The following is a 19,066-nucleotide window of genomic DNA, read 5'->3' as shown; positions in this document are numbered from 1 at the left end:
ATTGGCCCAGAAATTTCATTTCTCTGCCAGCTCACATGATACAGTAGTAGATTAACTATTAGCTTATAAGTAGGTTAAATCAAATCCCAGACAAGACATTGGAATAGTAACAGAAAAGAGAATCAGTTGAGTGGAGGGATACAAATGAGCCTGTGTGTTTCATGCTGTTAAATAAGTGTGGTAGAACAGTCAGAGGCCTGATTAAATCAGAGATAATATAATAGGAAATATTGAAAGATAAGGGTAGACAGGTGGAATGGAGTGGGGGAGGGCAGGTAGATTTTAAAGGCTTTGAATGATAGTGCTATGAACTGAATATTTGTATCCCCTCAAAATTCATGTGTTGAAACCTAATCCCCAAAGTAATAATGTTTGGAGGTGGGGCCTTTCGGAGGTAATTAGGTCACGAGGCTGTAGCCCTCATGAATTGGATTAGTGCCCTTTTAAAAGAGGCTGCATAGAGATCTCTCACTCCTTCTGTCATGTGAAGTTACAGTGAAAAGACAGCTGTCTCTGGATGAGAAAGCAGGCTCTCCCCAGACATTGAATCTGTCAGGGCCTTGATCTTGGACTTCCCAGCTTCCAGAACTGTGAGAAACAAATTTCTTTGGCTGTAGCCCTCATGAATTGGATTAGTGCCCTTTTAAAAGAGGCTGCATAGAGATCTCTCACTCCTTCTGTCATGTGAAGTTACAGTGAAAAGACAGCTGTCTCTGGATGAGAAAGCAGGCTCTCCCCAGACATTGAATCTGTCAGGGCCTTGATCTTGGACTTCCTAGCTTCCAGAACTGTGAGAAACAAATTTCTATTGTTTATAAGCCACCCGGTCTATGGTATTCCGTTATAGCAGCCCAAACACACTGAGACCGATGGACAAGGGATCTAATGTGTTTAATAAGTTAACCATATTAAGCACTGAGCATATATTGGGGAACAAGAGCACACAGTCTCTGTCTAGAGAAACCTGTCCCAATTGACCACTGACAACTTTGCTTCAGTAACCGTGATGCTGAGAGCCAACCAGTCAGTGATAATCTCACACTTCTGAAAAGTCAGCCAGTTACAATCCCATAATTCTGAAATTCAGCCAATCAGCAATAGCTTCACTTTAAAAACTGTACTTCTCCTATCAAAACAAAATGTATGCCAACTGCCATAAGAGAACTCAAGTACGCACGCAAATACACATGTATGTATTAACATATATTTCTCATCAGACTTTAATTCCACAGTAACATAGTTCATTAGGTCTTAGGCATCATTTTCCTAATTCCAGGGCTATGGACACCTAGAGTGTAAAAGGGAGCATCACTTCCTCTTTTTTAAATCAGTATCTTCTTGCTTTCTATTGATTATCTCAGAGTGTCCAATGGTCTGACTCAGTCATCAGATAATTTAGGTGTTGTAGGGGATGTATGAGGTGGTTTTTGAGTTCATTCAGAGTAAAAACCAAATACCTTACAATGGCCCAAAGGACTTATATGATTTGTCCCCCACCCTCTTACTTCTCTGACCTCATGGCCTAATTTTGTCCCCTAGCTCACTACTTAGGCCACCCCTTCACGTCTCTGTTCAAAGATTAAATCTCAATGAGGACAACAGTTCTCCAACCCCTGGCATTTCTATTGCCTCCTAGAGTGTTCTCCCTTTTTTATTTAGTATTCTTTTCATCCTTTCATACCCAAGTATTTACTTCTTTATAATGCTTACTGTCTATTATCTCTTTCTCCCCTTAGCATGTAAGCTTACAAGGTCGGGTCTTTGCTGTTGGTTCACTGATGCAGCCCAAATACCTGAAATATGCCCAGAACATAGCAAGCAGTCAATAAATATTTGCTGGTTTAAGTGAATAAAATAGTAATAAAATCTTATAAATCAGTAGGAAATAGACAGATAACCTAACCATTAAAAAATGAGCAAAAGTCTTGAATAGGCATTTCATAAAAGAGGATATCCAAATGGCTAGTAAACATATGAAAAGCTGCCAAAAGACTTTAATGGTTAAAGAAATGCCATTTAAAACCACAATGAGAAATGCTACATATTCTCCAGAGTGACAAAAAGTAAATAATTAGAAATACTAAGTGTTACAGAGATAAGAAGCACTGCGAACTTGAACTCTCGTAGTAGTATAAATGGGTACAACCCTTATGGCAAGTGTTCGACATTATCTAGCATACTAGAATATGTACATGTCCTTGTGTTATCATGTATTCCTAGGAACACACCATGAAGAAACACTTGCCCAGGTATAGCAGAGTACAAGTACATTAATATTCTCTTCAGCATTGCTCATAAGAGCCAGAAACTGGGAGCGGCAGTTAAATGGACAACTAGATTGTTATAGATGGTATATTCATGCAGTGGAATACTATATAGCAATCAAAGTAAATAAGATGTTCTAGACACAATGTAGATGAATTGTCCGAACAACAACAACAAAAAAAAACTAATTAAAAAGATGATAAAACACTTTTTAGAGGATTTCACTTATAAAAAGTTCAAAAACAGACAAAACTAAAAATTAATAGTTTAGGAGTGTACATATAGGTGGTAAAGCTATAAACAACAATAAAGAAATCATCACACTCCCTACCACTACCACCACCACTAGGTGGAGAGATCTGAGATTGTGAAGAGGCGAGGGATTTGAGTGATGCGGCAAATGTACTATTTCTTTCCTCTCTGTGGTGATTACCTAAATGATTGCTTTGTCATTATTTTTTAAACAGTACATAAATGTTTCATACACTCTTCTCTATTTTTGATATCTCACAGTTTTCAAAGTGGCAATAAATTGCCTAATCTTGTAGAATTTTTCTTTCATTTGGAAGGTTTTAATGTTCTGTTCTTTGCGGCAAAGGGTCTTGACCGACCATATCCCTTTTTTGACACAGGTTTCTTTCCGTAGATAAGAATGTAATATAAGCAATTCCACAGTCCTTACATTGCATTCACAACAGATATTTCATAAGTAGGTTATAAAGAGAAAAAGACAAAATAAGATCAAGTAAAGGCTTAGCGTTGAAGGCAGGCCCAGTGTTTGACACACAACAAGCACTCAGTGGGAGTTTGTTGCTCACAAAGTAGGCAGTGGTTGTTGCTGCTGGGGCTGACTCAGACAAGGGAGCATTTCTCCATCTCTTGTCTTTGGAAGGGTTATTCACAATAGGTCACCTGGTAGATAAGATACAAGGTGTTGTGAAACTTATGAGTTCCAAGATGTTTATCAGCCAGAGACATTTGTGTACATGATTAATTTGATTTCCGGATGCTTCCCTCAGAATTTGCTTCTTTAATTAGTTCATAGACCATTATATTTCTGTCTGTGGTTTTGGATGGAGCAAGGAGGCCATGCCTAATCTTATGTTCTGTAAACTGTATCATCTTGCCAGTACTCAATACATTGTAGAATCATCTCTTAGAATAATATGGTCATTTTTCAACAAATATTAATAGCAGATGCTATGTCTGAATCTCTTCCAAGATTAAGGCTTCAGGGCAACATAAAGCCAGAGTGTTTATGAAGATTTATTTGGGGAACTAGCGGATAAATATACACTGTGTTCAGAAATGTTTCTTGAGCGCATGATGTGGCCTGTCTGGGGCTAGGCTCGGAGGACTAGTGTGTCCTATCAAACTGGTGACATGTTTCCACCATGAGATAACTATGCTTGCCTTGATCTCACTAAGGTTATTCAAAGTAGTTCTAGGTATCAACAATTGCCAAAGTTTCTGAATGAAATTAAAAATATTGGGGTCATCTTTATCTTCTCTACTTACAAGAGCACATTTGCTAAAAAGGGAAAAATCTGTATTAAAAACTACTAAGTGGACACTTTGGAACACATGATCCAGAGAGGATAAGCGCCTGAGCTTCAGATCTGCCTTTGCTGACCACATGACCTTGGACTAGTAATGTAACCTCTTTAACTTTCAGTTCCTCACTCATGTGAGTGATCTGTTTCATGGGTATCCCAGAAACACATGAAAATAAAATGAAGTGAAAGATGCAAAACTGCTTTGTTGACTATAAAGCCCTAATAACAGTTAATATTTATTATTCATTACCAAAAAAATCCAAAGATCAGGAGTGCATGAGATTTAAAAAAATCTCCTCCCCAATTATTAGCTCCCAGAATTGACCAAATTTGACAGTTTGGTGCTCATCTTTATATACTTTTTAAATGTATGTGTTGAATGTGTGCACATGTCCTTTTGTTCCCAACAAAAAAAGGGATCATAGACTACTAATTAGTAGAATGGTATGCTGTAATTTTATGAGGTAAATTGTTACATATGTACATGGAACAATGATATTTTATGTGAAAATTTGCAGAACTACATTTATAATATGGTATTTGTGTAGACAAAGAGTATATGACTCGCTCTGGGAAGAATATATTGCAAAAAAATGAGGTAGTTTTTACTTTTTACTTTACATACTTTTCTACCGTTATCATTTTTTATCTTAAGCATATATACTTTAACAATAATTATTAAAGATTTTGTCAGAGAAAGTGAAACATAAGTCAACAAAATGGAGATAATGCAATACTATTGAAGATGCAAGTATAAAAGGTAGACCGGAAAAAAAAGTATTGAAAGGGAATAATGTACAAAAGAAATTGGAAAATGAAATAAAGGCAGCAAAACTGAAAACAGATATATGATTTTCAAAAGTATTCATTAGGGAATAGAAAAAATCTGATCATGCAAGTCTGCTGTCAATTTTCTTGTTATATACGGCTCTCAGCAACAGCATATTTAGCCCCACTGACAAGTTCTTTTTAATGGCCCTGTGCAACAAAGGGTAAATGGAAGTTTGCACAAGGGTATGCCAAGAGAGAAAGGGCTAAAAGTGATCAGTGATCAATTATTTTACAGTTTAAAGTTTTCATATCTTTTTTTGAAAATGCACAAAACAGCCACAAATTTGTGGGATGGGCATGAATGACAATCTAATGTCCCCTGAATAATCCTGGCATCATCAAGCAACAGAATATATCCATAGATACCATTGTTTTCAATAAATCCTTGCATTCTTTTTATCAACAAATCCTGTCTATGTCTATAATCAAAATCTACCTTGAATCTATCTACTTTTTCTATCTTCATTACCATCAACCCAGGTCAAGTTCACTCCTGCCTATTACCACTGCAGTGGCCTCCTGATGAGTCTTCTCATTTCCACCCTGGCTTTCCCTCTTTCCCCTGCCATTCCTTTTTCCACAAGAAAAGCAGATCAATCCTTCTAAAACGCTCATAGGGTGAAAACCAAAATTGTTTGCATGACTTCAAGGGGCTCCACGATCTGTCCCTCGTTCTTTCTCGCCCGAATCTTTGCACGTAACTGTTCCTGCAAACTGAAATGCTCTACTCCTACTCTACAGATTTGGTTCTCACAGACTTCCCCAAACCTTTCTTCCGCTAATCTAAATCAGGTCACAATTTCTATTTCTATATTTATTTGCATGGTGTGTGTTTTATCTGACTTTCCTATTCTGTTGAAGCTGTGTAATGACTATATGGAAGTTCATAATACTATCTTCTCTTTTGTGCACATTGGAAATTTACCACAATAAACAGCTTTAAAACTTTCCCTTTCATCCTACAAACTGAAAACAATTATTGCATGCAATTAACCTAAACTAGTTTTTCAAATTTGTATTTTAAAAAAATTTACTTTCCTTTTCATGATGCATTTTTGTATTTTTGTTTAGTAACCATATCAGAGACATAAAATCCCAGTATTTTAAAATTCCAAACAAAATGCTGCCTGCAAGAAAGTAAACTTTCAGATAAACTGAAAAAATGGTCTGAAGTTCAATCGTTCTTGCACTGTTTTTGCTACTAAAGTCTTTTATTTGAAAGCAGCATTATTCATTATTATTCAGTGAAAAGAACCCTAGACGAGGGATATAAAACCGCTGATCTACTTCCATTTTGTCACTTTGAATCATTTAACCTCAACTTCCTTAATAATATAATAAAGAGGTAACGTTCTAAATTTTCATTTCAGATCTAAAATTCCATGGTTCTACAATTTGGAAGACAAAAAATAAAAGCCATCATAAACTATATCAATTTTTTTAATAAAGAAGTAACTCAAAAGAACATTTTTTCTATACATAAATAAGGTCATAACTCGGCGATGGCGTTCATACCAGGTGAATCTACAAAGCCAAGAACAGGAACCACTGCATCCCCTTCAGAAGATCTGATACTTTGGCTCTTCACTTTTCTGTTCACATATTTGTGCAACATGCTGTAGTACTGTTCCTTTGGATTGAACGTATATAATGATGAAATCTGCTGCCAGTCTTTCATGGTTGGGGTGTTGAACTCCTTTGGCTGTGAGCAGTCAAGGAAACATTTAACATTTTCTTTTGCCAATTCCGCTGCATGCTGTGTAGCTTCACTTTTGAGGATCTTCTGCTCCTGTTCCAAATAGATTTTCCAAAATTTCAGCTGCATAAAACTAACTGGAGAGATGCATTGGCTGATAGATGTAACAATCAGAAGGAAGATGATAACAGCTGCTATCAGGATCCAGCCCAGGACCTAGAAAAACACAACAAAACACTAATTTAATCACCTTTTTTTTAGAAGACATTTTAAAATCCTCAGCTAAAGTTTGAACTACACACTGGTCATAATGAACAAGCAACAGTTTTAGGTCTTAATTCCTTAAGAGAAAGGAGTAACAAGTAACCTCTCAATGGTTGCTTAGCAAGTCAGTTATACTTCAAATCATATCAAGGGCCCAGGGAGATATCTATGTCACTTCCCTAGAATTCAAAACATGTGGAATTAAGGCAAATCCAATGAAACAAGCATTCATTTTCAAAACTTCTGAGTTCTATATGCCCAGAAGCAGTGTGTGGGGTGGTGGCTTTAGAGCCAAGCAGATCCATTTTATTGAAACAATTCTGCTTTCTTCTGGCTAGGCAAACAACTTGATCGTTAGAAAAACCTAAGGGAATGATGTAGGAGGTAAAGGACCTAGAGCAGTATCTGGCACAGAGTAGGTGCCTGACACTAAAAGAGCGCCTTCCCTCCTTTCATTCGGTTTATTTAAATATTTGCCTGTCGGCTCATTAGACGCCGAGAAGCCATTCTAATTTGTCTTCGGTGTCATTTGTCTGGAAAAAGGGTACCGATTCCTACTTTACCCAGTCCGCCCGGCAGTAGCCCATCCCTCACCCCACCACCACCTCCTAAACTCCAACCTCCCCGGGTCGACGCCAGCGCCTGACCTGCGACTGGGCCCTGAGCTCCTTCAGGAGGCCCTGCACGGGAGCCTTGGCCTGATTGCAGGGCACCAGCGGCAGCTGGGCAGCACAGTCGGGGTCATCGCCGGGACACAAGTGCCGCGCCACTACGTTGCTTCCGCTGGCCGCGCACTCGTAGAAGGCGCCCCCGAGCAGCGCTACTGCCACCCAGGTGAGAGGCGCGAGTGCGGCGACCCCGCTGAGCTGCGCACACACCAGGGTCCTGCGCAGCCCCGCGCCGCAGCCCGCGCGGGCGCCCGGCGCGCAACAGCCGGTCAGCAGGCGCCACGTGCGCGCACTCAACACGTAGCCCAGGAGGAAGAGTGCCAGAGCGGGTACCAGCAGAAACACTAGGCCGTAGGACAGGTTCCAGGTTGCGCTGCAGGGGCACTGAAACACTGCGGTGGAGAAGATGCGCTCCATGCCCGCAGTGAGCAGAGTTACCACGCCGTAGCCCAACGCGCTCTGGTGCTTATGGTGCAGATTCAGCACTGCTTGAAACTTCTCCATGGGCCTCCTTTCTCAGAGTGCTGTGGATGCTCCTGCCCCTATCCTGCCCTGCTCCTCAATGGTTTGGGCGGACTGGGGCTGGGGGTTAATGCCCTCTGCTAAGAAGCAGTTTCTAAAGAGGGAAGAGGGTTTCATTTAACTTTGTGAGCTTTTGCTTTCTTATTTAAAGCTTTCGCTTTCTTATTTGCCAGCCCTGGCTGACAAACAGACCCAAGCGCAAGCACCTTTGACCTTCCCAATACCAACCCCTTTCCAGGGACTGCCACACTGGTGATCTTTCCCAGTTCAGGAACTCAGACCGAGGACGGAATCTGTTCCATTGTAACCTTTGTTGTCACGCAGCTGACAACCGACCGGGGACTTTGCTTATCATTCCTGCCCCAATGCAGCTGCCCAATGCAAACAATACATTTTACTTGGTCAAATTAGGAAAGACCAGATTTTCCTCTATTACAACCACCCTAGTTCCTAAGTCAATTTTCAGTGAGACCAGAGTTAAAACAACAACAAAAAAATCATTTACAGGAAACATTATTCAAGGACAAATTTCTGGTTTCTCTTTCTTTAGCTAATCCACAAGGAAGCCCAGCTCAAGTGCTAGTAACTCCATGATGTTCTGCCTCCTTCCTGACCCCCTTCTGGATAGAACCTCTAGCCTCATTCACCCTGATTGTTCTCTCCTCTGTTTATCTCCCAAAGGACATCAAGGACATTAGACTAGATATATTATGTTGACTTCTGCCTCTTTTTTCCCAGGTATGTCTTTATACTGTCAGTGCCTAGAGGAATGTTGAATTCTTACTAAATGACCACCAAGTTGATCACTGAGATTGGGGGGTGGATGGGTACATAGTTATCCAAAAATACTACTTGAATGAAAAACATTTCAAACTGCAGCTACATCTAACTAACATGTTCCCTTCACCTGTAACCACTTCCGTGAAACTGAGCCTCTCTGTGTGGCTCCAGAGTGAGATGAGGTATTTGAAAGAATATAGCCTTTGAAGTTAGGTGCAGTGTGTGTGTGTGTGTGTGTGTGTGTGTGTGTGTGTGTGTGTGTGTGTGATGTTAATCCCTCTGAGACACAGCATTCTCATTTGGAAAAGGATAATAGTGCTCACTTTTTAAGACTGTTGAGACAAGTAAATTGAGTAGCATATGTAAAGCACCTCTACATATAGTGTGTGGTTATTAAATGAATGTTCAGTGTGAGGGATTACCTCTTGCATTGCAACTCTGGAAATAGACAACAAATAACTGTTGTACATAAATTAAGAATCTAAATCAATGCTCAGTTTTAGACCAAGGATTGTATTGCCCCTTCTCTGACAGTCCACTTGGTTACATATGCAACTTCTTTTTCTCAAATAAATAAAGTAGACCTAGTGGGTGGGTGCTAACAGCAACCAATTCACTGTTACCTGCTCACCCAGATTCCATATCCAGGCACCCTCTTAGTAGTGAGGTAGACAGCTAAGGGCGCACCATCTACTAGGTTCATTTTATTTGTTCTGTGATTGGAAAGAAAGCCAGAGTGATGGGAGTATTGAGGTTGAAGAGGAAGGTGGCACATCATGAGGGGAGAGCTACAGGTAAAAGGTCAGGTTTAGGGGCTGTATAGATTAGAGTATGTAGTTTACAATCCTGCCCCTGAATCTCATTACAGACTGAGCTGCATCCTGACCTGCTATCCTGTCAGATTGTGTCTCCAAACAGTACCTGGAGTTGTCACCACTATGATCCCCTAGTCCTGGGTTTTCCAAGTATTGTGATCATTTTGTTCTCATTACGGGTTCCTGTAGCCATGAGAGTCAAAGTTCTCCCTGCCAGTCCAAATTTTCTCCAGCATATAAGGTTGAGTCTAGTACCCTGACATCTACCCTCACTGCCTCTGGAGCAGTGGGTAGTTCTAGTCCTTGGTCTATGGAAGATCACCCAACTCTTTATACCCATCTCTGTTCTGAGAGGACATCACTCAGAATTCCAGCCCTTAGTGGAAATATAGTAAGAAAATACGGTGTGGAGAAGATTCAAGCATTTTCTCTGGGAGTAGACTAAATAAAAGTATGAAGACTTTTACATTTTTGAAAATCTATAATTCAACACCAATTTACTTTAGCTTTTAAGAAATGAGTGAGATATTCTCATGTTAAGCATATTATAAAACCAATGGTTATGGGTTTTGTTTGTTTTTAACTGCAGTAGTTTCTCAGCACTATCATTGTCAGTGTCAGGAATGGGTTTCAGAAACCACAAAACATTTCTCAGAAAAGAAAGCAAGAGAAACTCTTGAAGGGAAGTACACATTTATACTGTGAATCTGAAAGTTCCTTGTAGTCATTTTCAAGGGAACTAGTCCTGAAATATTATTTTCTACACCTCTCATGAGAACTCAGAACAATAGTACGGCCTTGGAAAAGGACTGCTAGAGAAGCAAAGCGTACACCCTGGCTCCAAGACTCACACATGAGAGTAAAATCAAATTAAGGTTCATATATCTTTTAAGTATCTACCATGTGCAAGACACAACTTTAGATACTAAAATTAACAAGTAAATTTAGAAGGTCTGACTCTCTTAATCTTAAAGAATACCTTTCTTCATGTTATGATTTATAGATATATCATTTATGTTAAGTAATATATTTGAAAATCTGAAACCTATTATCTTAAGATTTTTGATTGTGTACAAAAAGTTCTTCCTACAGAAGTATAAACAGAAAGAAAAATTAGACCTTTTCTTTGACATTTCAAATGCCAATCTTATGACGAACTGTAGCTAAGTCTATCCAGAGAGAAACAAGACAACACCAGGGAGAAGATAGGGCCATGGGCAGGTTTCAGGTACAGCTAAAGGGCCATCTGGATACCTACTGCCACCCACTTTCATCAGAGTCACCAAGCCACTGTGAGGGATGATGGAACTGCAGGCCTTGGCAAAGCAGAGACTCTCCCATGACTTCCTCCCAACCTCCTTCCTGCCCAGCTCAGCTCATTTATTCAGCAGACTTGTCTGATATGTAATGCTCATCTTCCCCACTACCTTCTCCAGTTCTCTGCTATCTTCCCATACCCACACATAACTGAATTACTTAAGGGAGGGATTTTCTTTTTGCTTTAGCGGTAGACAGCTACCAAAGGGAAATAATTATTTTTCTATATTTTATTATTAGATTTCTTAAAGAGGTTTCACTTTCCTTCTTGCAAACAATGACCAAGCCTGAATAGGTTTTGTTGACACCTAGATTCAGAGTTTGACTCTCTGTGATTCTTGCTTTGGCATTTTACTTCCTCCAGTTGTGCCAGGCACCTGCAGTACTTACCTTATTATGTTAATTTAAATTTGGCTATTAATGACAGTCTTCTGGCTCTCCTCCTAACTAGATGACTATTCATCTAAGTCTCTCTTCCAGGTTCCTCCTCTTCCTAACCATTAATATTGGTAGTCACTAAAGTTCAATCCTTTCCACTTATACTTCCTAAATAATCTCCTCTTGATGCCACCGCTGACTTGATGTGTGTCAGTGGGCAAGCTAATTGATCTCTCTGTTCAGTTCTCTCATCTATAAAATGAAAATAGTACTATTACCTGCCTCATTGGGTTGTTGTGAAGATTAGATGAGTTAATACATGTAACATTCTTAGAATAGTGCCTGGCACATAGTAAATGCTCAAAAAAGATTGTCAATTATCATTATTCTCTTTTCCCATGGCTCTGACAGTGAATTGTTTGTTATCATTTCCAAATCTTCATCTCCTAAGTTCTTGAGAGGCATTTCTGATCGCCTAGCCAAGATTTCCACAATTGTGGAAACTGTTGTGTGTCCAGCAGTCACCTGAAACCCAAAATAGAACTCATTTTCCTCTAAAACTTATTTCTCCTTCAGAATTTGTAAGTCAGTGAAGGATATCAGTCTTTCAAGCTAAAAACTCAGGGTTACCTGTGGGTACAACTCCATTTACTGTGTAGCTCGATTCTGTTCCGGGACTGTCCCTCAGATTGGACATTTCCTCTCAACCCTCAGTGAATGTGGACCAGACCCTTAGCACCTTACTCCACTCTAGTTTATGCCACACAGTCCTATCGGAGTTAACTTCCTGAAAAAAGAATTCGAATATGCTTGAGAAACTGTTAAACACGCACATGTGAATAGGATATAGGGTACACATTTCATAGCAATACTGTTTGCATTAGGCAAGAACTTGTTTTAAAAAATCAAAGAACGAATATCCAAAAATGGCAGACAAGATAAAGTGTGAAGTAAGCAAACAAGAGAATACTAAACAGCAATGAAAATAAATAAATAAATAAATACTGCTATAGCAAAATTAGTAACAAGGATGAATCATAAAAACGTAATGTTGAGTAATAGAAATCAAACACAAAGAATATATTCAGTATGATTTCATTTAGAAGAAGCTCAGAAACAACCAAAGTTAAACTTTATTTCTTGAGGATGTAACAAAACTATAAAGAAAACCAAAGTAGTGATTAAGAATCACAAAGACAATGGGCTTGAATGAGACTATGATTGGGGTAGGGGGGAAGGGAAGGATGTTCACAATGTTATATTTCTATACCAGGATGAGGGTTATACAGAAGTGTTTGCTTTCTAATTATGTTTCGTACAGTATGTTTGTTTTACTAGTTTTCTGGCTATGGGTTATATTTTTTTACCTATAAGGCAGGAAAAGAAAGAAGTCCAATTATATTATTTTCTAGTTAAAAACCTCTAATGCTCCCAACTGTCAGGAGGACAAGTTCCATATTCCTTATGTTGGCACAGAAGCTCTTTCTAACCTTGCTCCACCCATTGCAGCCCCACTTTAACCCATGCACCCCGGTTTGCAACAGCACTGATCTCCCCTACAGTACCTGAACTTACATATCATAGCCTTCCTCAGTTCTGTGCTCTCTCACTTACTCTTTCTTGTTGCCTTGAATGACAGTTCTCTGTTCTTCACTTGACAAACTATCCTCTTTTAATGCTCGGTCCAACGTTATCTCTTCATCGAAGCCATCTTCAAAATCTCCAAGCAGAGTTAGTTGTTCTGTTTCATTACTCCCACAACATTAAAAATAATAATAATAATAATAACAATAATAATAATAATAATGCTGCAATAGTTCCTAAAGTACCTATTGCAACATTTCTTTCCAGTGTTCTGTCTCCCCTGCTAATCTGGGAGCTCCCAGAGAGCCAGGACTTCTTTTTATTCATCATTGCACCCCTCACATGTGAAGTAGCACTCACCACATTTTGTATTAGCTTTATCTCCTTACAAAATTTTCGCAACTGACGTCGTTCCATTTTTGTGAGTATTAATGTGAGACAGTGTAAAGAACCCAGCTCATTTTAGTTTTTATTTAAAACATTTTAGTTTCACAGCTACATTTTATAAAATATTTTTTTTAACAGGGTGACTCAAAAATATGCTAGAGGGCGCTAATTCACTGCCATAATAAGCTATTGTGCTCTATGGGGCATTAACAGTTGACTTGCTCATCTAACCAGGAAACAAAGACTCAGACGTTTAGTAAACAAAATATCAGCCATCTTTGTTCAATGAAATTAATGAATATAGTTTAAACATTTAAGTCTATAACTTACTTGAAAATATTTTGGGAAAGAACATTCCAACAGTCAAATTGAAGGCACCATAAACTTGTTTTCATCCCTGTTTCTTCCCCAACCTAGGGTTGTCTAACTAGTAGTGGAAAAGTCAAAGCAGACAATGTTGATTTAGGCAATACCCTCACCTGCCCTAAAGTGAATAAATGCCAAGCAAGATGCTTCCTTAACTGTAAAATGGGAGGGTAGACTAGATCATCTTCAAGGTCACTTTCAGCTCTAACATTCTATAATATACAATTCTAGTTCTAGAAAAGAACAGACATGATCTCCAAAAATACAAACACTTAAGCAAGAAGTGACAAAATTCAGTCAAAAGTAAAAGAACAAAGAATTTTTAAAATCTGCCAAAACAGAGGGAAAAACCCTGCAGTTCTGTTTTTTCCTTTCATGTAATGCTAGGGTTTAAAAAGCAATGTGAGTGACAAGTGATTGACTCCCTGAGATGATGCATTGATTATGAAATATTTTCTAGCCTCTACTATATCTCCATACCTGTTAATAATTATTTCAGCCAAATGTTTGTCTTCTTTAGGAGAAGGTGATAAAGTAGGCTTATTTTATATAAATTATTAGCTAGCCAATCTAAAGCATGATAGTTTTACAATGACTTCATTCATTTTAACTGCCTGAAAACACCATCTGTAACTACGGGCAAAGTCTGGAGAACAACACTAAATTAAGAGATAGATATGAAGAACTTAGTAAATAATTTGTTTCTATGTTTATGAAGCTCTTCTACCATGAAAGAATCAAAGCAACACACAGTTTGGGTATAAGATGAGATTAGAAACAGCAAGCAGATATCTGATTTTGCACTGATGATAGATATATCTTATATTCTCTGTAAGCCACACTGCAGGATTCTAAACAATGACAAATAGTTGTAGTAATTTCTAAAATTTGGGGGTGTCCTTTAATCTAGCGCATTTTAAAAACCTACTTTGACAAAAAGTTTTTTTCTTGCTCTTTTCCATTTCACAAGATTAAAAGTAAAGCACTGGAGTGACTTTAATATTATCTATATACTTGTGTTCATCATTCAATTAATAGTTTAAATTATTATAATGTAGCATTTGAACATTCCAAATAATTAAAAACAAATATTAAAATATTTTATTTTCAGCTTCATGCAATAATAATAAATGCTGGCTGTGTCTTTCTGATCACATTTCTTAACCTCTCTGTGGCTAGCTTCCTAATTTATGAGATGGGGCTGTAGCTAGTATCATCCTTACAGAACTGACATGCCGAGGTATGTTAAGTTCTTGAAGCCTATAGGCCTCAGTAAGATAATATTATTATCATTGCTGTTCAGCATGCTTTAACATAATAATGGTGTAAGCATGAACTGAGCACATTTTGTAAAATAATCCTAGCAGATGGGCTCTTTATATCCTATTTTAAAAACAAAACTTATTTTACAGAATTATCAAATATCCTTTCATTCTCCACTTCTTCCTCTGGCATCCGAATTACTTTTTTGGATTAAAAAAATGACCTCTCCTCAGTAAATTCACAAAGTTTCTCTCATCATCAATAAGGCTCTTAAAACATCCACTAGACAACACAGGAGTTCTATTTAGAAATCGAGAAAAAAATGCAATAACTTATATGGGATACCGCCCTTGTCAATGTCTTTTCAGAAAGTCTGGTGTACTCTGAGGTACCATGGTGTGACTCTCCGCGTTCGAGAAAAAAATGCAATAACTTATATGGGATACCACCCTTGTCAATGTCTTTTTCAGAAAGTCTGGTGTACTCTGAGGTACCATAGTGTGACTCTCCGCATGTGTTGGTGTGCCTACAAAGCCAGCTGAATAACCAACCCTCCCAACCATCCACACTGCCCGCCCACACCCCTGCGCCCATGCCATATTGTCCTATGTTCTCTAGGAAGTCAGCTGTGTTGGTGAGGCCTTGATTGCTGGATTGCACAATGTTGCGAACTGAAGAGGCTTTCTCATAGGGAATTGATGAAGCTTAGCAACAGTCTGTTGATGACTGTGGTTTATAACATCCCACACAAATGGTGTGTTATTTTAAGCTGTGCTTTGGCATCTGGGCTTTCCATCCCACTTGAGACTACTGCATGTATAATAGTCATATAACAACTACACATGTACTTATTAACATCTGTCTTTCTGATGTAGCCTGTTGTGGAGATTGAATTTTAGGGTCACCACAGCCCAGAGGTGACAATGTTGAAACAGCTTCAGGATCTAGGTGGGGTGTCTCATAGCTTTATTGGAGGTTAGTGATGTTAGCTCATAAGAGCTGGAACTCTATATGTTAAGGACTTTTGGGACCACAATCTCCTGTACTCCATTCATTTACTGTCAGTCAATCGTTAAGTATTTTTTGACTACCATGCTTGTGCCAGTCACTGTGTAAGAACTAAGCGTATATAACAAGCAAGAGACACAATCCCTGCCCTCAAAGAGTGTAGCTTAGAGGGGGATAAAGATAGAGCAGAGATTTTATGTCACCTAAGTGTGAGCTACCCAAGGGCAGTATTTAGTAAGAGTGACGTTTTAATATATTATTGCAATTTATATTTCAACTTTGATTAAAAAAAGTTCTGTGAATTCATATTTCAGAATAATCATTTTCCTTTCTTCAGTCCTTTTTGTATCAAGAACAAAGCTTTAAATATATACAGTGCTCCAGGAATTTTTTCTCAGAATTCTAATAAATGACATGGATCCATCTCTTGTCAGTAAAACGAATTCTTTAGAGAGCGGGGTGAAGGAGCTAAGAAATCAAGGTTATCTGCACAGGAAGTCAAATTATTTTATTTTACTGGCTGTCTCTTATTCTGGACAAAATTGAAAAGTGGTAAACTGAAAAGTGGGAAGCAGAGAAAACTTACAAGATTTTCCCCTCATACAGAAAAATACCCTCTTATTACTATTTCTTTGAAAGAAAAAGGTACCTAAGCCACTGAACACTTGGTCAGAAAATAATTCCTAAATATATACTGAAATCATTTTTCATTGTTTAATTTGGAAAGTGCTGGGCTGGCTGACTGAAATGCTTTTAGAAGCTATTGCTTAAAGAAATTCTACTTTAAACCAAAGCCTCAAAGGCCCATCCCAAATCACGAGTGTTTCCTTTGGGACTCACTACTAAAATCATATGATCCTTCCATGACAAAGACTTCTCAAGAGCTAATTTCTAGAGACATGCAGAAAGAGCAGCACTTTTACTTTTCCACTTTTGAAGGTACTCCAACTGCCTGGGTTAATCGCAATGCTCATACAACTGGCACTACTTTAAACCGTTATAAGGGGAGGGGGCGGGTCGGGCGGGGAACGTCCCCTCTGCTTCCCTGTCTGCCTTTCCAGTCTTGTTTTCTACCACCCTCCATTACACATCCTGCACTCCGGGCCACACCGGTCTAGGTGATATCCCTGAAACAGGAGGCTGAAAATTGAAATGGCATGAAGATTTGAACAATTTCTTAAGTTTATTAAGGGAAAGACAGGGTAATTGGGGCAGAGCCACAGCAGGAAACCATGTTCTTCTACAGTCAATGGGACTCAGAGACACATACATCCTGAGGGCTCCTTGGTTTATCATCTTTTGACCAATATTCCCACAAAATATGCGTTCCTTTGGTTATATGTTTCACCTGTGAGCTGGGCCTTAAATATTCCCTCTCTTGACTTAGTTAAGGAGCTGATTATCTCCTACCAGGACTATGGAAATAGCCTCCTGACCTCTTCCTAACTGGGTCCCGTTCTGTGTGGATGCTAAAGTTGTCCTTCTAAAATGAAAATCTGATTATTTAAAAATAAAATCCTTCAATGGCTCCCCATTGTTTGCAGTGATTTCCAACTAGAGGGAAACCTTCCTGTAGAGTGAATGTATGGGAATTGAAGGCACATCAGCACAACTTCAAGGATTTTTCAAAACCTCACACACACACACACACACACACACAGAGATGTGTGACATCATCATCATCTCCCCTCACCCAAGTCCTTTTTGCTTCCCATCTACATATCTCACCACCTGGTGAAAATCGCTGCCATGCTTGCTCAGTAACGGGTGTTTGTTATACACCTCAGTTATTTTGAGGCATTTAACCTTTAAGAAGGTACTGACACTTATATCTCCTGCTAGAGCCCACTTCTGAATTCCAGGCTTGCACACCCCCTCTTGGACAGTTTAGAAAGCATACAAGCTCCTGGACTTACCTCCACATACTTGTTTCTCCTGCAGCCTGCCACATCTCACTTAATTGTAACTCCATTCATTCAGCTGACATCCCACCTCAAAATCCAAGTCTTTGCTACAACCTATGAGAGCATGTATAGTCAGATCTTGCTTTCCACCATTCTCTTCTCATCCACTCTGCTCCAGCCACACTGGCCTCCTATTCCTGAAACACGCCAAACATGTTTTGCCCTCTCGGCTTTGTAACTGCTGCTCTCTCCACCTGGAATTCTCTTCTCATCGATGTCCCGAGGGTTCATACCCTCATTTCTTTTGAGTGCCTGTTCGAATATCATCACATCTGAAAGCACTGTTTATAGAATAGTACCAGCTCACCATCACTTCACATCCCCTCCTCTTGTTTCTTTCCCCATAATACTTATCATTACTAGACATATTGTATTTTTGTTGTTCTTATTTACTTCCCGTTCACACACACTCACATCACAACGTAAATTACATGGGAACAAGGTTTTGTTATTATTGTTCTCTACCAAATCTCCAGTTCCTAAAACAGTACCTGGTACATAGTAGATGCTCAGTCAACAGGTGTTATTGTCATTCTTTTTTGTCAACTCATCTGAAAAATGATGTGGGGATCCCATTTAAACATATTGGGTTCAATATATGAGTTTATTTCTGTTCCTTCCTGAAACTCTACTAAATTGACAGTAAAGAGATTTCGAAAAACAAAAAAAGAGAACGGGAGGGGGAATATTAAAAGTCTACCTTGACTACCCTATTTAAAATTAGACCCTCCCCTCTGTCTCCTTATCCTGCCTTTCCCTTCCTCCCTGTAGCACCTATTATCTTTCAATAGATTACATAATTTACTTATAAATTATGCTAATTTTTCAGACCCAGCCCTAGGACTTAAGTGTCAAGAAGGCAAGATCTTAATATTATTCACTAATGTAGTATTCTAAGCACCAGACCAGTGCCTAGTACTTAGTGGGCAATCAAAAAAAAAAAAAAAAAGATTTGTAGAATAAATTAATGGAAAATAGAACAAGGCCGTGGAAGCTAAAAGAAGATGGTTGTAGAGTAACTAAACAGAAGGCTGAAATCCAGGCCAGCGGAGAGAATGGGGCTGGCGTTGACATAAACGAGTCAGTCAGCTCAGCAGAACTGCAAAGAGGCTTAGGCATTATCAGCAGGTACCTCTGCAAGTGGAAAGACACCTGAGCGGAAAGCGGAACCACAGCGGGCAGAGCGCACTCAGACCCCAGCAGATGAGGCTTTGACTCACTGGAGAGACTGAGAAGAGGGATTCTGGATTAAAGACACGACCCAGCTAAGTGGAGACGCTGTGCTTAACCAGAAGATGAGTGTCTACTGATGAAACAGAGACCTCTGGCCCCCTTCTCCCCTTGACTTTGAGAACACAAGCAGTTGGGCCTATTAAGCAACTCCCTCCTCCAGCATACCTCC

The 19,066-nt window shown here is 39.1% G+C and overlaps 1 protein-coding gene across 1 annotated transcript; it reads right to left on the bottom strand.

Annotated features, from left to right (window-relative positions):
* Positions 1-6,094: 6,094 nt before the first annotated feature.
* On the bottom strand, positions 6,095-7,883 carry CALHM6 (calcium homeostasis modulator family member 6). The gene is made up of 2 exons (XM_025042445.1): positions 7,260-7,883; positions 6,095-6,564 (listed from the first exon to the last, which is right to left on the bottom strand). Exons 1-2 carry the CDS (start codon positions 7,782-7,784, stop codon positions 6,142-6,144), a joined length of 948 nt encoding a protein of 315 aa, XP_024898213.1. The 5' UTR covers positions 7,785-7,883; the 3' UTR covers positions 6,095-6,141.
* Positions 7,884-19,066: the final 11,183 nt, after the last annotated feature.

This window comes from Pteropus alecto, unplaced genomic scaffold (genome assembly GCF_000325575.1).
Source record: "Pteropus alecto unplaced genomic scaffold, ASM32557v1 scaffold79, whole genome shotgun sequence".
NCBI classification, from domain to species: domain Eukaryota; kingdom Metazoa; phylum Chordata; class Mammalia; order Chiroptera; family Pteropodidae; genus Pteropus; species Pteropus alecto.
The sequence above is the reverse complement of the archived record's forward strand: the minus strand, read 5'-3'. Positions and strand labels throughout refer to the sequence as shown.